Here is a 19759-nt window from a genome sequence, read left to right on the forward strand (position 1 = left end):
CCCAGAGCTGTGAGCTTAGCTGGCTCCTGGCACGGCACTAGGACCTGACCACCAATGCTGACCATGGCGTGGAAGATGGTCAGCAGCAGAGTTCCTGGGGCCAGGGCGTCTGCTGTCCTGAGGGACCCATTCAGTCCCACCCAGGCATCTACATGCCCAAGGGACCTAGGGCATCAGTCTGCAGCCCCCACTGATGGCCCTCAGTCCACCCTCTGCCTGCTCGGCCCGGCCCTTACCCCTGTAAGGGGCCCTTCACCCTCTGCCTTCCACTTGATTCCTGGTTCTTCTAGCTAAAAAGACAAAGTCCTGGACCCAGCCAGCCTCCCAGTGCAGCACACCTACCAACACCCTGTGGGAGGCGGTGATGCCCCCTCGAAGTCATCCACATCCTAACCCCAGAACTCTTGAGCACGTTCCCTACATGACACAGGGGAAGTAAGGGTGCTACCAGCTGGCCTTACAATGAAGAGATGACTCTGGATTATCCCAACAGCTCAGTATAAACAAAAACATCCTTAAAAATGAAAGCAGGGACCAGGCACAGGGGCTCAGCCCTACAATCCCATCACTCTGGAAGGTTGAGGCAGGAGGGTCGCTCGAACCCAGTCTGAGCAACACCCTAAGACCCATCTCTAAACACACATGGAAGCAGAAAGAGAAACCCAGAGACACAGCCCAAGGAGGGTGTGGCCAGACTTGCTGGCTCTGAAAGTGAAGAAAGAACCTGTGCACCAGGAAATGCTGGCACCTCTAGGAAGAGGGAAAGGCAGGAGCAGAAACCCCCTGGAGCCTCCAGAAAGAAGCAGCCATCCCAGGGGGAGAGCCAGACCCAGGACTCTACGTTCACACAGAAAAATGCTGCTCAGCCTCAGAGAGGGCCATCGGGTGAATCCTAAATGTATTTTGCCAAATGAAAGAAGTCAGGCTCGGCGCCTGTGGCTCAAGCGGCTAAGGCGCCAGCCACATACACCTAAGATGGTGGGTTCAAATCCCCAGCCCAGGCCCGCCAAACAATGGCTGCAACCAAAAAAAAATTGGCCGGGCGTTGTGGCGGGCGCCTGTAGTCCCAGCTACTTGGGAGGCTGAGGCAGGAGACTCGCTTGAGCCCAGGAGTTGGAGGTTGCTGTGAGCTGTAATGCCATGGCACTTTACCCAGGGGGATAGCTTAAGGCTCTGTCTCAAAAAAACAGAAAGAAAGAAAGAAAGAAGTCAAAGCCATTAAGTATGTATTTGTTGACTGACTCCATTTATAACACGTTCTAGCAACAGCAAGACCATGTGACCAAACCAGACCCAAAGGAGTAAATTTTACGGCATGCAGTTAACCAGGAAGGAGCATTTCACCACTGCAGGTCAACCAAATACAACCATGAGGCCAAGGAGCCTGAGAGCAGACGAGTGGTAATGTCCACATCTCAGAGAATAGGCAGGGCTGAGGAACAGAGATGGGAGAGCCACACACAGAACAGGGTGTGGGGTGGCCATCCCAGAATAAGGTAAGTCACATATGCTGCAGGGGGCGGGAGGGGGGCCCAGGAGCCATGTCCTTCAAATGTGGGACTGTTAGTGGGGGCACTGATGAGGCCTTGGGGTCCAGATCCTGCTCAGACACCCAGAGCAGCAGCCTGGCACCTGGATTTCAAATCCTACTGCCCATTAAACAGAATCAAGATTCCCCAAAGTGGAGGATTCCAGGGCTAGGGCGGGGAAAACAGCCAGATGCACCTCATGGTGCTAGAAAGGAGGAAGTGCTTAGAAACACAGAGGACAGTGTCGTGCTAAAGGGACACAGATGCCACCTAAAACAGGCAAAGCTGGGATAACCCACCCAACAAAGCAGTAACAGCATTCCATCCTAACCCCAGTGGAAGGTGCACCTACGAGGGCACAATGACACCTCTTCCTCCCGAAGGGGCTGCATGCATTTATGTGGAAGGAGCTAGGGAAGTCACGGTAAAACCAGCCCAGAACCTGGACAAGCACATGGCCTCCAAGCAATGCCCACAGCACTTATTATTTATAAAGGAATTAACAGCCACTTTACAGTGCAGACCCCACCCTGACCAGGCACCGAGCTGCAGACCATCGTGACAAGCTGTAGGGTGCCATGTGCCCTCCACCCCTAAGGATGGGATACCCCAAACACTTCTCCCCAACAAGCCCTGGGTGTCATGTGCCCCCTGCCCTTGAGGGTGGGACACTCCAAACTCCTCTTCCCAACATGCCCTGGGGTGCCATGTGCACCTCCACCCTCAAGAACAGGACACCCCAGGATACCTAAACCCCTCTTCCCAACAAGCCCTGGGGTGCTAAGTACCCCTCTCCTCCAAAGGTGGGACACTGGAAGCTCCCCCCCAGAATGAACCTCAGTCCAACACAAAAAACAGTGGACAAAACCAGTGTCTGCAGGACCTGGGTTGGACCCCAGAATAGAAGGAGGACACTGGGACAACAGACCTCCTCACACCCAGGCCTGGCTGAATTGTTTTTTCAACTCTTCTTTAGTTTAAAATTAGTTCAAAATTAAAAATTTTTTGTGGGGGGCAGGCACAGTGGCTCATGCCTATAATCCTAGAACTTTGGGAAGCTGAGGCAGGAGAATCATTTGAGCCCAAGAGTGTAAAGCCAGCTTGGGCAATTGCAAGAGTCTGTCTCTACAAAAAAAATTTTTTTAAACATAACCAGGCATGGTGGCGCCTGTTGTCCCAGCTACTCAGAAGCTGAAGCAGGGGATCAAGTAAGGCCAGAAGTCTGAGGCTACCATGAGCTGTGATGCCACCACTGTGCTCCGGCCTCCCAAAGAGAAACTCAGAGTGAGATGCTCAAAAACAATAACCAAAAAAAAGAACAAAAACAAAACAAAAAGCCCTCTTTTTGGAAAACAGTTAACTATATGAAGACCTTAAAAGATGCAGTATTAGTATCTGGGATGCTTTCTGTTAACACTCCTTTTACTGGTTTAAACTGAAAATAATTTCAGAGTAACTGAACAGAAAGGCATTCCCTTTTCCTCTCTAAACACTTTCTTATATAACAAACCCTAGCCAAATGAGAAAAAAAAAAATGTTGGTTTAAAACTAAAGGGAATTTGTGTTGCTTTAGCATGAACATTTTAATGTTCATTTTATTACAATATATCATAATAGCTTTTGTTAAAATCTTAGAAATCATTCAGTTGTCAAGACATATTAATGTGAACTTTTAGTAACTAAAAATTATATAACTGCTGTTCTTAAGTTGGTTATTTTATTCTAAATATATTCTGAAAATTAATGTATTACATTTACATATCAGTAAGAGTTTCATTTTTTAAAATCCATAAAATCACTTGTTCTAGGAAAAGGCACTGACCGTGGAACCCCTACTATCCTTTAAATCTGTGCAAGCAAAGTACAGGCGTACCTGTATGGCTCTGGCTCCCACTGCTAACCAACAGATCACATTATACACTGAATTCTCCAAATTTCTCTTATTTGTCCTAAATTACTATTTTTAAGTTATGGAACACTGATTAATAAAGAGAATGTAACAAATACAGACAAGAAACTTAAAATCACCTCCCATTCTAACAAGCCAGCAGCAACACCAGCTGGCTGTAGCAGCACTTCTGAGGGCCAGACCAGGGCCCTGAGCACAGACAAAGGACAAGGTGCCTCCCACTCTGCCCACCCAAGAGCCAGCAGTCCAGGCCCAACCCAGGCCAGGAAGTTCCGCACTTCTGGGAGGAGCCCACCCTGCGGACCAAGAGGAGCTGAAGGCGGCTTCCCTCCCTCACAGCCCCTCCAAAACACAGTCTGTGGCCACAGGGAAGAGATCTGTCCAACCCACCTTTTCTCCTGAAAGGCTGCTCAGAAGTCACCTGCAGCTGTACAGCTGGGGCTGTGATCCCACGTATCCTCCCCACACTGTAAGAGGGTGGGGGGGGGCCTCATCTATACATTTTCTCCCAGCCCTTCATAGGGACCAGCCTACTATTCTCAGACCCATCGGCCCTCGAACAACTCTCTGAAAGGCTGTGTCCCAGGGCTGGGAGGAGTTCCACATGTCGTCCACCTCCCTGTGGCCACACTGAGAGCCAATGCTCCCCTCTAGGCGGTGCCCCAAGGACACTACTCCCTGTGAGCGGCACTGTACCTGGGCAGTTCGGTGGATAGAGAGGACAACTGAGACTGAGTCTGAGTCTGAGTCTTGCAGGGGCTGCAGCACCTTGAGCGTGAACAACAGGACCACAGCAAGGGGCGCAGGTAGCCTTACCACCTCAGCTTAGCCAGCTTCTGCACTTACAAGTAAATGTCTTAAAATAGTTCCCTGGCTCAGCACCTGTGGCTCAAGTGGCAAAGGCGCCAGCCACATACACCTAAGGTGGTGGGTTCGAACCCAGCCCGGGTCCGCCAAACAACAATGATGGCTGCAATAAAAAAAAATAGCCAGGCGTTGTGGCAGGCGCCTGTAGTCCCAGCTACTTGGGAGGCAGAAGCAGGAGATTCGCTTGAGCCCAGGAGTTGGAGGGGGACAGCTTGAGGTTCTGTCTCAAAAAAAAAAAAAAAAAATTCCTGCTGTATCTACTTGTCACCAAACTTCAGAGTGTTATCGGACAAATATAATTGTGCTTAAAAAATGCCACTCTGTAGACTTCTAAGTTAATTCAACAATCAACCATGTGTATATTATGCATTCAATGCTGTTGTCTTGCCTTAATAGACAGGGTCTCACCCAGTCACCCACGCTGGACTGCCACAGCTTCCTCATAGCTCATCACAGCCTCATGCTCCTGAGCTCAAGCCACCCGCCACCTCATCCTCCAGAGAACTGGGATCACAGGCGTGAGCCACCACCCCTTGTAACAGTTTGTTTTTCCTTTTTTTTTTTTTTTTACACAGAGTCTCAAGCTGTTACCCTGGGTAGAGTGCCGTGACATCATAGCTCACAGCAACCTCCAATTCTTGGGCTCAAGCGATCCTCTTGCCTTAGTTTTTCTATTTTTTAGTAGAGACAGAGGCTCACTTTTGCTCAGGCTGGTTTTGAACTTGTGATGTGAGCTCAAGCTATCCATCCACCTTGGCCTCCCAGAGTGCTGGGATCACTCTGGGATCAAGGCATGAGCCACCACCTCTTCTTGCAACAGGCTTTTAAATACTGTTTTGATTTGATTTTGAATTTTAAAAACTTCTCTTTTTTACATTTTTGTAAAGAGCTAATAGTTATCTAGAAATGCTAGTATCTTTCAAATACAAACAGGTTTAACGATACTGGTTAAGTAGAACAAACGTAAAACCTTCCCAAACCACCCCTCCCAGGACCCCCAATCCCCACCTGGGCCTCCCAGTCCTCAGAGACCACCTGCGCTCCAGTGGGAACCTGCCCATCTGTCCAGAGTCTGCCTTTACCTGCTGTTTTCCCTTTTTTTGAAAAGTAAATTTATCTCAGGTTATGTGAGGGTACAAACGACCAGGTCAAAATATTTGATTTTGTTAGGTAGAGGCCCTCTTGTGGTTATGTACCACACACAAAGGTGTGCAAAACACCCCTACCCTGTGCCCATTCAGTGAGAGTACCTCAACCCTCCCCTTCCCTTGTTACTTCTGCCAATTTGAATTGAAATGAGTTTTTCTCTGACGTGAGTATGTGTCAGATCATCTACTAGCTTCATATTAGTAGAGTACATTGAATAATTGCTTTTCTATTCTTGTGATACTTTACTTAGAAGAATGTGTTTCAACTCCGTCCAGGATATTACAAAAGATGTGACGTCACCATCTTTTTTATGGCTGAATAGTATTCCATGGTGTACATGGACTACAATTTGTTAATCCATTCCTGAGTTGGTAGGCCTTTAGGTTGTTTCCACATCTTTTTTATTTTTTTTGAGATGGAGTCGCACTTTGTCACCTTCGGTAGAGTGCCATGGCAACACAGCTCACAGCAACCTCAAATTCTTGGGCTCAAAGCAATTCTCTTGCCTCAGCCTCCCAACTAGCTGGGACTACAGAAGCCTGCCACAGCACCTCGCTATTCTTTAGAGACAGGGTCTCACTCTTGCTCAGGAACCTGTGAGCTCAGGCAATTCACCTGCCTTGGCCTCCCAGAGTGCTGGGATTACAGGCATGAGCCACTGCACTGGCCTGTTTCCACATATTGGTGATTGTAAATTGAGCTGCGATAAATAAATCTAGTGCAAATGTCCTTATGATAAAATGATTCTTTTTTTCTTCTGGGTAGATGCCTAGTAGTAGTATTGTAGGGTCAAACAGGAGATCTAATTTGAGTTGAGGATTCTCCATACTTCTTTTCAAAGAAGCTGTATGAGTTTGCAGTCTCACCAACAGTGTAAAAGCATCCTCTACACCTACTGCTTTCACTGGAAAAACTTATGTGATGCTTTCCCAACAGACAGACTGTACAGAACAGAAAGAGGCTCTCTCTGTGTGACCTGGCAGGCTTGGCGAGCAGCCTACCTCACCCCTACTCCATTCTTATTTGTATAGTATTTCATAGCAGTAAAGAGCAAAATATGAGGTTTACCTTAGGTAGCAATGACCCTGTCATTTGAAAGTCAAAAATTTTGAAAATAACACACCAATAATCTGCCACGCATTAATTTTTTTCTTTTTTGAAAACTGCAAATCACATCTTTCTTCAAGTAAAATGTGAGACCTGCCTATGGATAAATTCTACTCTCCTAAGCCCTAAGAACCAAAGCTTACAGGAGCTAAGAAGTTTCTGAAGCACTTCAGTGCCACTTAAGTTTTCCTGAAAAACAAGCATTGCCTCCCCTGTGGAAGTGGCACACTGAGAAACACTGAGGACAAGACATAGCTTTGAGCAATGCTTGCTATTTACTGATTTTTCTGGACGGTCCTGCCCTGGAGGCAGAGATCTCCCCTCCGCCCAGGCTGCTCAGCAGGTCCGGCGAGCAGAGGCAAGGCAGGCCTCGACCAGGAGCTCTACTTACAAAAGAGTTTCAGGTGAGGAAACCTCTCCCAGAGACAGTCAGAGCACCAGTGCAGAGTTCATTTTTCTTTTCCTCCTTGCAAATTAGCTTTTGATTACTGGTCAGAAGCATCTTCTAGATAATTCAGCCTGTGTCATCTTAAGCTTTACATGTTTCTGCTCCTAAATCACACCTAGTTCTTTAGGAAGCCCCATTCACCTGTCCACAAAATAACTATTCTACACAGCTTAGAAGTGGCAATGCTAAGGAAATAAGGGTTTTCAAAACTAACCAACACTGCATCAAAATATGATAAAATTTCCCTAAAAAGTTCCTTTTTCATATTTATGAAATGGAGAAGGGCAGTAAATTCATACCACAAGGCGGGGGGCCGAGCAGACTCTCACAGGAAAGTCCAGCACCTGGGGGGTTCTGCTGTCCTCAGCTCTGCCAGGAGTTTCTACCCAGCACTTGTGGGTAGAAAGCGCATTTCTCTCAACCACCAACTTTTGCAGAACCCACCGAAAAATTTGTGAAAGTATAAACATACTGAGATCTTATCATGTACCCAAGTTAATGAGCTTAAAAGCTGATCATTAACTGTGGTCTCTGATGACAAAGGAGCCAACCAGACCTGGAAGGACTCGCCCCGATACCTGGGCGGGCGGCACAGGGCTCCTGGGCAGGGAGGCGCAGGCCAGTGGCACCCCAGCTACCAGCATGCCTGACTCACAGCCTGCCCACCCTGCCGGATGCCTGGAGACTGGCAGGCAGGCAGGGCTGCAGCTGCACAGAGAACCTGCCCAGCTGGCTTGAAATCTGCAGCCGGCAGGCAGGTGTGGCCACAAAAGGCACTTGCTGGGCTGCAGTCAGGACAGGCACAGGCAAAGGGCAAGAGGTGCCTTTCTGAGCAGAACGGGCCACCAGTGCTGGCTCTAGGACTGAGGTCAGAAAGGCTCTAATCTTCTTGTGGAAGAGCCTGCTGCCGCTCCCCGCCTACAGCCCAGACCCATGGGCCACAGACCACAAAGTATGCCAAGGAAGCTCTGGGCTCTGACCCTCCATGAAATGAATAGAGCCAACCCCTCTGGCCATGAGAGTTGCAGGTGTCCCAAAGCCTCCAACTGAGATGCCATGCACAGCCCTGACAGCCACTTCCACACTCATTCACCACGTCCCAGACAGACTCCACACTTGCCCAACCATGGGACCCCTGAACACCCTGGGTCCCATCCCATTCCCAGACGCAAGCACATCTGGGCAGATCACAGCCAAGTCCACACCAGCCTGTGGGCTACAGTAGCTCTAGAAGCAAATCACAAAGCCAGGACCTCCCAGGTGAGCAGCAGGAACTGTGTGGGAACAGTTCACGAGCTCCACATGTCTCTCCTGCTCCCAGCAAGGAGAAACTGAGCCTGGAGCACAGGTGCTGCACGGCAGGGGGCTGCACACCCCAAGCACAAGGCAAAGAGTTTGGTCCCAGGCTGAGGAGCACACAGGTAGCTGCACCGTTCTCCACCACCCAGGAGGGCATGGCCACCTTTGCCTGGAACCCATAGTAAAACCAGGCCCTCATGCGGGCACGCGCGCACGCACGCGCGCACACACACACACACACACACACGCTCACAGTTTCTCACAGATTGTTTAACCCAACAGTTCTCAACCTGTGGGTCACGACCCCTTTGGGGGTCAAATGATCCTTTCACAGGGGTCGCCTAAACATACCCTGCATATCAGATATTTACATTACAATTCATAACAGTAGGAAAATGACAGTTATAAAGTGGCAACCAAAATAATTTTATGGATGGGAGCCACCACAACATGAGGAACTGTATTAAAGGGTCGCAGCATTAGGAAGGTTGAGAACAACTGGTTTAACCTTACAAAGCCACCCTTGATACCACACTGTGGTGATGAGGCCCACAGCTGCAGAGGCAGAAGTTGCCTGCCTGCCCAGAGCTGAGGAGAAGCTCCAGGTGGGGCCTCCTCTCCCCCAGCCGAAGAGATGCCACTGGAGACTCTTGTTGAGAGGACCATTCCACCTGCGGCTCATCTCTTCAAAGTGGACAAGTTGACCTTGAGACTCCAGTTACCCTCACACTTTTAGTGGGATCCAAGGTGAGGCATCGGGGTGGGAGGCAGCCACACATGCCCTCGGCTCTGCATCTCTGGATGCTGTCCTGGCCCCACCTCCCTGGCCCACAGCAGCCCAGCAGCACAGGCTCCTACAGAGTTCACATCACTTAGACAGAACATCAGGCTGAAAGGAGAATCCAGGAGGACTATCTCCACTTTGCGATGGGAACTACCATTTTAAGAAATAAGACTCAGGAGAAAAGGCCACACCTCTGAAGGAGGGGCCTGTCGCTGGCTCACAGCAGGCTGGCACCGGCAGCCCAGCTCCCATGCTGGGGCCTGCAGGGCCATGCTCAGCCACAAGCCACCTCCAGCCAGTGTCCTCACAGTCTGTCCTCACTTCTTCCTCAGCAACACCTTTTAGGCCTGTGTCAGATACTGAATGAGATGCCGTCAATCTAAGAAAGTTTTATTATTCTGTGACAACTAATGTAAACAATAAGAAAATAAACGTTTATGCTTTCTCTCCCTAGTTACAGGACCAACTTCCAAAAACCTGAGAACAAGGACTGAAAGCGATAGGAAGGGCCTCCCCGGCCATGTTCAACAACACACAGACTGAAGTTCATGTGCTGAGTGTGGACCACAGGCCAGGGTGGGTGCCAACAGCCCACTGTGCACACCTGTGGCCTGTCTCACCCCTCTTCTCCTCTCTACAGCTACTGCTCACTGAAGACCACCAGCCACCAAGCCCCTAGCCAGCAGTACCACCAGAGTGGCTGATGGGGCAAGGACAGCTAGAGGTGCGGCATGGCTGCTGTCTGCCCCGCCCCAGGTAGGCCTTTTCTACAAGGCACCCTCCATCAACACAAGCACCCTCCGGCTGGCCATTCTGCTCCAGAGGGGACAAGATAGTACCAGCAGACACATTTACAACTTCCTCAGAAAACAAGCTATCTCCCTGGACAGGGCCCGACCCTCATGTTCCACAGGCTTTGCTCTGATGTAGGAATCTAGATCGAGAGATACAAGCCCACGTGCTGCACTTCCAGTGTTCCCAGACCCTGTTAAATATGTGGGGAGAAGCAGCAGTGAGAAGAGAAGAAAACCCCAGCCACTCTCTTGTGCTTACAATGGTCTGAGCCTGGACGGACAGCCATCCTCACAGCAACCACACGCCCTGCTGCTGCTCACAGTGCATCCAAGGCAGAGGGACGTGGAACACCAGGGCTGAGCCTACTCACGATGCATCCACAGCCAGCTCTCTGCTCCCAGACCATGGAAACAGTGCTGAACAGACAGAGGCATCCTCTCTAGCTGGTTCAGACTTATGTGTTCTAATGACCTTTTCAGGCATTTCAAGAAGAATTTGGGGTGCCACTTCCTTAAAAGGATATGGGAGGCAGCTGCCAGGACCTAGGCAGGGCTCTGAAATCTGTTTTCCTAGTAAAAGTTGTCCAGTGCAGTACTGGTATAAAATCGTGCGATGACTCAGCTGTGGACTCCCACACCATGAGGAACACTGACGTGAGTCACCTCACTCTGGAGCCTCCACTGGCTCCTTAATAAACATGAAGAAATGAAGCACCTGCCTTCTCCAACGCAAAAGAACCTACTACAGTCCAGAAACACAGTGTCAAATCAGTGAACTAAAATTTACCCAAGAACTTACTATAATGAGGACATATTTATTCTGCATTTTTCCTAAGCAAAAAGTATCAGATCCAGGTTGGCCTGGACACCTGTGTGGGGCTTGGCTGAGCACATGCACCAAACACCCACGTGGGTGCCCCTGCATGCGGACATCCCTATTGACTGTGGTGGCACAAGGTTCTAGCTTCTAGAAACCATACAAAACCAGCCAGCTTTTCAATTCTTCATCAGGAATCCAGAGGAAAAATCATTGCCAACACCTCACAAAGTTGCTTTGAAGTATTCATTTACATTTCAAAAGCACTAAAAATAAAGTGTGCTAGCAAATGTTGTTCTACTGAACACTCAACTGCTGGTCCACAAAAATTAGAAAATTAAGGCCCCTCAATGAAAGCAGACACCACCTGACGTTTCCTTTTCCAGCACATCCACCATAGTTCAGAAAAACTCTTAAGAAGATAGACAGTTGAATTTCCAAAATCCACCTCCCAGCCAGACATGGCAATACTCCAGGAATCAGGGCACACGCACCTGGTTACCCACATACCACCAAGGCACCAGGCATGCCACGCAGGACCCACTAACCAAGGCCATGACACGCCAGTGGGAACTGCTCACGCAGAGGAAGGGACACCACCCACTCCCATCTCACGGACCCTCTTAAACCCACCTACCTGCAGGCAGCTGTTGGTGCACCACCCACAAGAGAAGCACCCTGGATTTACCTTGAAATCGCAGTCACAAAGGGAGTCAGCTCCTGAGGCTCGTAGGCACGTGCGAAGGCCCAGCACACGTAGCATGCGGCGTCCCTGACATTGGCACCCACACTGCAGGCACCTCTCTTCTCCTCGTAGATCAGTGCCTTCAGGATCACAGGGACAACTGGGCAGGAGACAGAGACTGTGAGAAGCAGCCACATAGGTAACACTGCAACGGTTCAGGCAGCCACATGGCTCAGGTGGCCAATGCTTGGGGCAGAGCACAGCCATGGCACCAGATGAGGGATGCAAGGTGTACAGAGTCAACCCAAAGTCACCCTCAGTGTCACTGCCTTGTCAGAAAATAAACTCAAAGCAGGTGGAAAGATTTTTTTAGCAGTTCACTTGAAATTACACAAAGACCCAAAAGTTCTTTCCATGCAGCACAAGTGGGTGCCAAGGACTCTGAGGAGGTTCGAGAGATGCAGCACACCCAAGAGAGGGCGGCAGTGTCACAGGGAACCCACCCACTGGGCCCACAGGACATGAGCCCTGAAGACTTAAGAGACAGGTGAGCTCATGGCCTCCATGGACAGGGGCCTGGCTCTGGCCGGGGCCAGGGGTGGCAAAGTAGATAGGGCGATGACGCCACGTGCTCCATCATCCAAAATATCTGCAAAATGGTACATATGGGTCATCCAGTTCCCCTTGAAAATGTATAATTGTGGAATGTGATGTTATACATGTGATTTCTGATGTAAAGATATGACAAAATTTTAAGGCATGTGGTGAGGGTATTGGAATGTTTAAAGAAGCTACAATTTCACTTTATCTGTTTATCAGGTTCATGCTGTGTATTTCAGGTACTTTGGAAGGGTTTACTTATTAAAGACATCTGCATTACTTAAAAATAAAGTTTGACACAGAGGTTTAAACAATTAAGGGAATTTAATCAATTTTATAAGTGAACCAAACACTAATTTGAAAAAGCCTCTTAAAAATGATAAAAGGGGGCTTGGTGCCTGTGCTCAGTGGCTAGGGCGCCAGCCATATACACTAGAGCTGGTGGGTTCAAACTCAAACCAGGCCTGCTAAACAACAATGACAACTAAAACCAAAAAATAGCCGGGTGTTGCGGTGGGCACCTATGGTCCCAGCTACTTTAAGGCTGAGGCAAGAGAATCGCTTAAACCTAAGAGTCAGAGGTTGCTGTAAGGGCAACAAAGTGAGACTCTGCCTAAAAAAAAAAAAAAAAGAAAGAAAAAAAGATAAAAGGGGCTCAGTGCCCATAGCTCTGTGGTTAGGGTGCTGGCCACATACACCGAGGCTGTTTCGAACCTAGCCCCAGCCTGCTAAACAACAACTACAACCAAAAAATAGCTGGGCATTGGGTTCTAGAAACCATACAAAACCAGCCAGCTTTTCAATTCTTCATCAGGAATCCAGAGGAAAAATGATTGCCAACCTCACAAAGTAGCGGGCACCTGTAGTCCCAGATACTTGGGAGGCTGAGGCAAGAGAATCGCTTAAGCCTAAGAGTTTGAAGTTGCTGTGAGCGATGCCCTGGCACTCTACCCAGGGCAACAGCTTGAGGCTCTGTCTCAAAAAAAAAAAAAAAAAAGGAAAATGTAATAGAAAAACAGCTAAAGAAAAAATTTATTTTGCAACTCAAAGATAAAATATTAATTTTTTAAAAGTTGCACACACCAAATGAAATGTTCTAAAGTATCATGATAAAAAGTTCCAACCTACTGATTCAAAAAAGACAACTATGTTGCCATAAAGCATTATTAAACTTAAATGTGTTAAATACTTATTTAAGAAGGAAGGGGAACAAATATGTCCCCAGCCCTGGGCACTGCAGCCACCTTGGCAGAGCTGCTTCTATTTGAGGCAACGAACAGACCACGAACACAGCCCCTACCAATTAGGAAGTCAGCACGGCTCCTACCCCTTAGGAGGTCACTCCAGAGCACGGCCAGGGTCATGCCCTCCCATCAGCACACACCCCATGGTGTCCCAGCCACAGGTCACACACAGCAAGAGGCCTCCAGAGCAAAACCAAGACTAGCAGCTGCCCTCCCACCCCCAGAACAGGCCCATGCTGCAGAGACTGTCACAGGACTTGTGCACACACTGAAGCTGGGAGATGACCAAGGGGGCCGTCCAAGCCAACTGGAAGGTGGGGGATCAATTACTGAGCAAAGAAAACAGAAGGCAGCTCAACAGGTGGCAGAGAGACAAGGGAGCACAGCGACCCTAAGGCTGCAGGAGCCCTGCCAGGTGCCACTCGCCAGCACACAGCTTCTGCAACCTCATGCCTTCCCACCTAACCCAAGAGTCCAGGTATGGACACATGAGGTATAAATTATTCACACACACCACTGACAGCATACAAATGATCATCCACAAAAAGACGTCTAGAACTCTTAGGGAAAAAAAAAGAAAGAAAGAAACTAGCCGGGTGTCATGGCAGGTGCCTGTAGTCCCAGCTACTCAAAAGACTGAGGCAGGAGGATTACTTGAGCTCGTGAGTCCAGACTCCATGGAATTCTAGGCAGGGCGACAGAGCACGATGCTTTCTCAAAAACAAAAAACTCACAAAAAACAATTGTAGGTCTATAAATACTATGTACAAATTTACTCTCCAACTTTTTGCATCAAAGGATTTCTTTACTCTATATAAATATCAAGAAAAATGGACCTGATACTATATAATTTATATACATATGTTGATTAGTTTTGACCATAAAGTTTTTATTGATAAATTTATAAAAACTACATAAATAAAACTTTCTCCAAATAAAGAACTCAAAGGTATTGTGAGTTCAATTACATCCACTTTCCAATTACATCCACTTCCTTCAGAAACTGCCCCTCTCGGGCTCGGCGATGGGGGTACCTCCCTGTGCAGAGACCGTCTAAGCCCCACTCAGGGGGTAAGGAGGGGCCAAGCAGGGCAGTCCCCACACACCTCCTGTCCTCAGGACACCTCACTGGGTGTGCCATGGCTCACAGTGTGTCTTCACCATGCTGCTCCTGCCATGGCCCCACCATGTGCGTGGGTACCTTGGGCTTCCTTACCTCTACCCCCAGGCTGCTGCCTCTCTCCCTTCTCTGATGCGCTGAATCTCATGCTCTCTCTGCCATGACCCCACCTGGTGGGCCCTGCTCCCCAAGGCCCCCTTCCCACACAAGGACAGTGCTGGTAGCACCAGGAAACTTCACCAACAAGAGACCCTAGAGCTGGCGAGTATCTGCCTCCCGAGTCAACAAGCCAGAAGCTGTGCTCCACAGTTTGTAGAGCACTCACGGGTCCTGCAAACTTTCTAACAGTAATGCTACCAGCTGGGCTCATGAAGCATGTGTAAAATACTAAATCAAACAGGACAGCATCATTGGCTGCTGCAGAAAAAAATCACTAAATCTGATAAGTGAATTTAAAATGATTACCTCAGCTCGAACTAAACCAAATCTGTAACCTTTAACAGGTCCTCAGCTGTTTCACCTGAAAACACGCTAGTCTGTTTGGAATTGCTCCCAGCCTTCTATACTGACTGCTGGTACAACCTTCCGTGCTAAAAGGGAACCCATTTGTGGGCACAGACGTCAGCACTGACAGGCTGTGGCCCTGTCAGGAGGGCACCGGCCAAGTGCAGCATCGCCGCCAGGCAGGTACCCGAGAGGCACCTGACACCTGCCCAGACAGCTCTGGGTGAGACCACTCAGCAATTCCACAGCCTCAGGGAAATCTGGACACTACCTGCTGAGTCCCAATTTATTGGTCCACTGGACAAAATCAATTTCCAGACAGCTCTGAGTGACAGTGGTCACTCAGCCAGTTCTGCTCATGGAAACAGCTTGGTTGCCATCCTGAGCAGCTACTACAGCAGACAGACCTCCCACCTCCACACCCCTGGTCCAACCCTGGGAGGGGAGCCTGGGTCTCTGTCCTCCAAAGGCCCACTGTATCAGCCAGTGTCGTGAGCCAACCATGGGGGGACACACACATCACTGACTCATATCCATTAGTGGGTGTCCGCTTCAACACACAGGGAGGCATTCTCACAATCTGACCAGCACTTATTGCTGGGAGGTCTGCCCAGCCCACTTCCCTGACATAAGGGAAAAGCCTGTTCACAAGAGGGCGATAGGCTGTGCTCGTGGGTAGCTGCCTAGCCTAAAGTCTCTCAGGTGCTGGACTCCATGTCCACAGTCTGCTGCGGCCACAGGCCAGGGGTCCTGTGCTGATCCCCGGTACCGTCCTCAGGTCTCCGTCCAGCTCGGAAACGGCACATAACCCTGTAACACCCACAACCCACGTGGTACAGGTGAAGCTACAAGGCTGACAGAGCCTATAAGGCTCTCCTCACAGAAAGGGAAGGAGCCTGATTTGCACAAAGTAAAAGCTCAAAAGGAGAGATGAAGGGGGACAGGCTTCTCTGACAAGAATATGGAAAATGGGCCTTTGGGCTCTGATTCATCCCAGGGAGGGCTCAGATGCCCAGCCCCTCCTGAGCAGCCCCCCATGGCCAGAAGGTCCAGGCTTCTGGCTGGACACCCACAGAGCACCTCAGCAGCCATAGGGCACTTGGGCAATCACAGAGCTGGGCGGAGACAGACTTGAAATATAAACTCCTCTTTTGCCCTAAATTTCTATACAGTCATTATCAGAGATAAAAATTTTAAAAACAACTCTTTCCAGATTCAGCACGTTCAAAATAAGGAAACTATTCAACAGCTTTAAACAAAACCCTTTCTCATGGTTCCAATCATAGGCTACAGATGCATGTCAAATACACCAGCACCCCAGAGGGCTTCCTTTTGGCAACAGAGCCCAGCAGTGTAAGTCAGATGCCCTTCTCAAGAGACAGGGTGTCATTTGTCACCGCCAACCGCCTAAGGAAAAAGCCGCCTCCAGGTAAGAGAAACAGCTTAACCCTCCAGGTGCTGATCCCCAACCGCAGGGGCTGCCAGACATTCTCACTGTATGCAGAGACCATCTATCTGTGAGAAACCATCGTACAGGACATCGTCTGATAACCGATGCAATTTACCAATTTTAAAAGCCAACATCCCTTTCAGGCATAAACTGGATTGTGTTGGATCTCCGCAGGTGTACCTGGTTCAAACTGCCCCTCGTTGGACTGTCTCGTTTTAAGCTGTTTGGTAAAGGAAGCAGGGAGCCAAGTGCATAGCTCCCTACACTCAGGGAGCTGCTACACTCAGACCAGAGGCCACCTGCCCACAGCCTGGCCAGGAAGGCACCAGTCTTCCAACAGCGGGCGTGGCCAGCAGTGCAAGCTCCCAGCCCAACCACCAGCACAAGCTGACACCACACCATCCTCAAAAATGCAGCCCAACTTGCTCAGAAAAATGCCCATGCTGGGCTGGTCAGTGGGAGGCGGAAGCAGTGGTGGGCAGAGTGTCTACAGGTGTCCAGGTCTTCAGTGCCCATAGCACACTCTGGAAAACTGGGCCTGCAGGTAACAGTCGCTGTAGGTAACAGACCTGTGTCACTGGCACCTGAAACTGCACTCAGGAAGACACTGGTGGGCACGAGGCCTGTCCTGGGAGGGGAGGGCCCACAGACACCAAGGCCCAAACAGACCTCGCTGCCTCTGTGGTGCCCAAGGGAGTGGCTCCTGGCATCTGGCTATGCTGTGGGGCCTGGTACGGAGCCACCTGCCTGCTCTGCCTGCATTCCAGGTCCACACTTTCAGCCACTGGCATCCCTTGGCAAGCCCCAGGCCCTCTCTCTCAACCGCAGGGGTCCCCTGGCAAGCCCCAGGCCCACACTCTGCCCGCAGGAAAGGCACAGGTTGTGTTGGCCCAGGAAATCTTCCCATCCTCCTTCCCTATACACTGAGACCCAACCCCTACCCCTATAGCTGGGGGCTGAGGTTCCTCTGTCCAGGGCCAGACTGACCCTCAATATGTCCTGAGATCACCTGAGTTTCCACCACAGGAGGCACGGCTCAGGTGGAGCGGAGACATTGTCACAACACATACCAGGCAACACAGAGGACACAGAAGCAGGCCCTCCACCGTCACCACACTTGGGATGCAGAGTTGCTGTGCCAGAACAGAGGGCATCACTGTGGGAGACTGCACCCCAAGCACACAGAGCCAAGTGCACAGCCTGCACAGGTGACAGCCATCTCACCTACACGCCAGGGTATATGTGCTGTGGACTAATCATTTAACAAAAATCAAGACACCTGAAAAAGCAAGTAAAGTTTAAAAAGCACCTATGCTGCACTCTCCTGACCTGTGGGAGACCACACTCAGGGCTGATTAGCCAGGCACAAGCACCCACAAGCCATGCCCTCTTCACTTGTAAGATGCCACCAGAAAACAAGCTACTGCCACTGTCCAGCCCCACCCTGCAAAGGCTATGTGTGATGAGCTCATTCTTGGGTTCAGGACTGAGGATGCAGCTGGACAAGGGACAGGTGGCATTAACCCAGACTTCGGCCCCACCCCCCTCCAGGGCCCCCTGAGCTGCTTCTGGAGGGGGGCATCACCCCTCCCCGTGCTCCTCCCAGCTTAGGCCCCCTCTACCACCTGACCTATACATGGCAGGCACACAATTACTCCAATTTCTCTTCCATTGTCCTCCACAAACACACATCATTTGCAATGTTTTCTCTAATCTCTGTACCTCCTTGTAACTTTGCAATGTTTTAAAACTGCTTAAGCCTTTTCTCTCGGGAATATTTCCCTGAATCTAACTAAAACACAGTAGCATCCCACGGCTCCCTGTCCCTGCACACAGAAGGGAGACACTGTCCACACGGGTGCTCCTCATCCCCCAATTCTCTGTACAGCCTAGTCTCCAGCTCCAGGGAGAAAACACTTCTCTTCCGCACGTGAGCACCTGGCATCCAGCCTCAGGCAAAGGTGCAAAGCACTTCTTCTGAGGACAAACCCAGTCCTGGGACTCAGTGTGGACCCACAAAGAAGACAGAAACCAAGGTCAGTATGTCCTTACATCACAGTCTCTGGGCTCTGGAAAGTAACATAAGAAAATCAAAGTCCAGCCTCCACAGCCACGATTTTACCACATTAACAAGCCGTCCAAGAAACTTCAGCAGTGGGCAGTCACGTTCCGTCCAGATCACGCCCCCAGCACATAGCCAAGTCACATCTAACCCAGGAGCAAGGGGACCCTGTGGCCATACTTACAGAACACGAGCCCCAAGCCTGGGGTGGCCACCTGGACTTTGTAAGCTCCACATGAACCTGATTTCCTGGCCACAGTGTGTGTGTGGTAGGGTCCACGTGTGCTTCCTGCAGCTCAGCTAGCTCACTGCTGGGAATCAGGTCCTCAGCTGGAAGGAGGTGGCAGCACGCCACCCTCCTATGCCAACACAGGTGATTGCCAGAAGCAATCCTCAGGTGCCATAACCTTCCACCCCATACTCACTTTTTAATTTTTTCAATATTAAAAACCCATACTTTGAAGTGTTTTTTTCTAAGATTTCTACTCTTTATGGATTTCGTAGGCCCTGCACATTTCACCCTCCCAACACGGCCTCACGATCTCCCTCCTTGTGCTACCAAGCTGCTTCCTGGTCCTAGCCTTTCACAAAAGTCCTGGCTCTCTAGGCAAACACCATGCAGTCTCCTCTACATAAAAACCAGCAAATATAAAATTAGAGAAATGAGTATAAATTCGGACCACAGTAAAAGTCAAAACAGTTGAGTTTTGAAAAGAACTGTCTTCCTCTTAATCATTTTAAACATTCTGTTAGGCTGGGTACAGTGTAATCCAAGGCAGGTGAATTGCCTGAGTTCAGGAATCAGAGACCAGCCTGAACAAGAGCAAAACCTCATCTCAAAAAAAAAACTACCCAGGTGTTATGGCGGGCACCTGCAGTCCCAGTTACCAGGGAGGCTGAGGCAAGAGAATAACTTTGAGCCCAAGAGTTTGAGGTGCTGTGATCATAGCTCACACCAAGGGTGACAAAGTGAGACTATCTCAAAAAAAATAAAAATAAAGAAAAAAAAAAATTAAGGCCAGGTGTGGTGGCTCACCCTGTAATCCCAAAACTCTGGGAGGCTAAAGTGGGTAGACTGCCTGAGCTCAGAAGTTCAAGACCAAACTGAGCAAAAGCAAGATCACATCCCTAAAAAATAATAGCCAGGCATTGTGGCAGGTGCCTGTAGTTCCAGCTATTCGGGAGGCTGAGGCAAGAGAATCGCTTAAGCCCAGGAGTTTGAGGCTGCTGTGAGCTATGATGCCACAGCACTCTACCCCAGGGTGACTGAGACTCTGTCTCAAATAAATAAATACATACATAAATTCTATTAAAGTGACCTTACTTTGGCTTGGCACCCATAGCACAGAGGTTACAGCACCAGCCACATACACCAAACATGGTGGATGAAG

At 49.6% G+C, this 19759-nt stretch overlaps 1 protein-coding gene across 2 annotated transcripts in view; it reads right to left on the minus strand.

Annotated features, from left to right (window-relative positions):
- The window catches only part of TBCD (tubulin folding cofactor D), a 157217-nt gene that overhangs the window by 51373 nt on the left and 86085 nt on the right, over positions 1-19759 (minus strand). For both annotated transcript variants that reach the window (XM_012803216.2, XM_023511052.1), the window contains one exon: positions 11392-11548. In XM_012803216.2, the coding sequence (XP_012658670.1) occupies positions 11392-11548 (157 nt within the window). The remainder of the gene's footprint in view (positions 1-11391; positions 11549-19759) is intronic.

This window comes from Otolemur garnettii, unplaced genomic scaffold (assembly GCF_000181295.1).
Source record: "Otolemur garnettii isolate 467f Iridium unplaced genomic scaffold, OtoGar3 scaffold00018, whole genome shotgun sequence".
In the NCBI taxonomy this organism is placed as follows: Eukaryota; Metazoa; Chordata; class Mammalia; order Primates; family Galagidae; genus Otolemur; species Otolemur garnettii.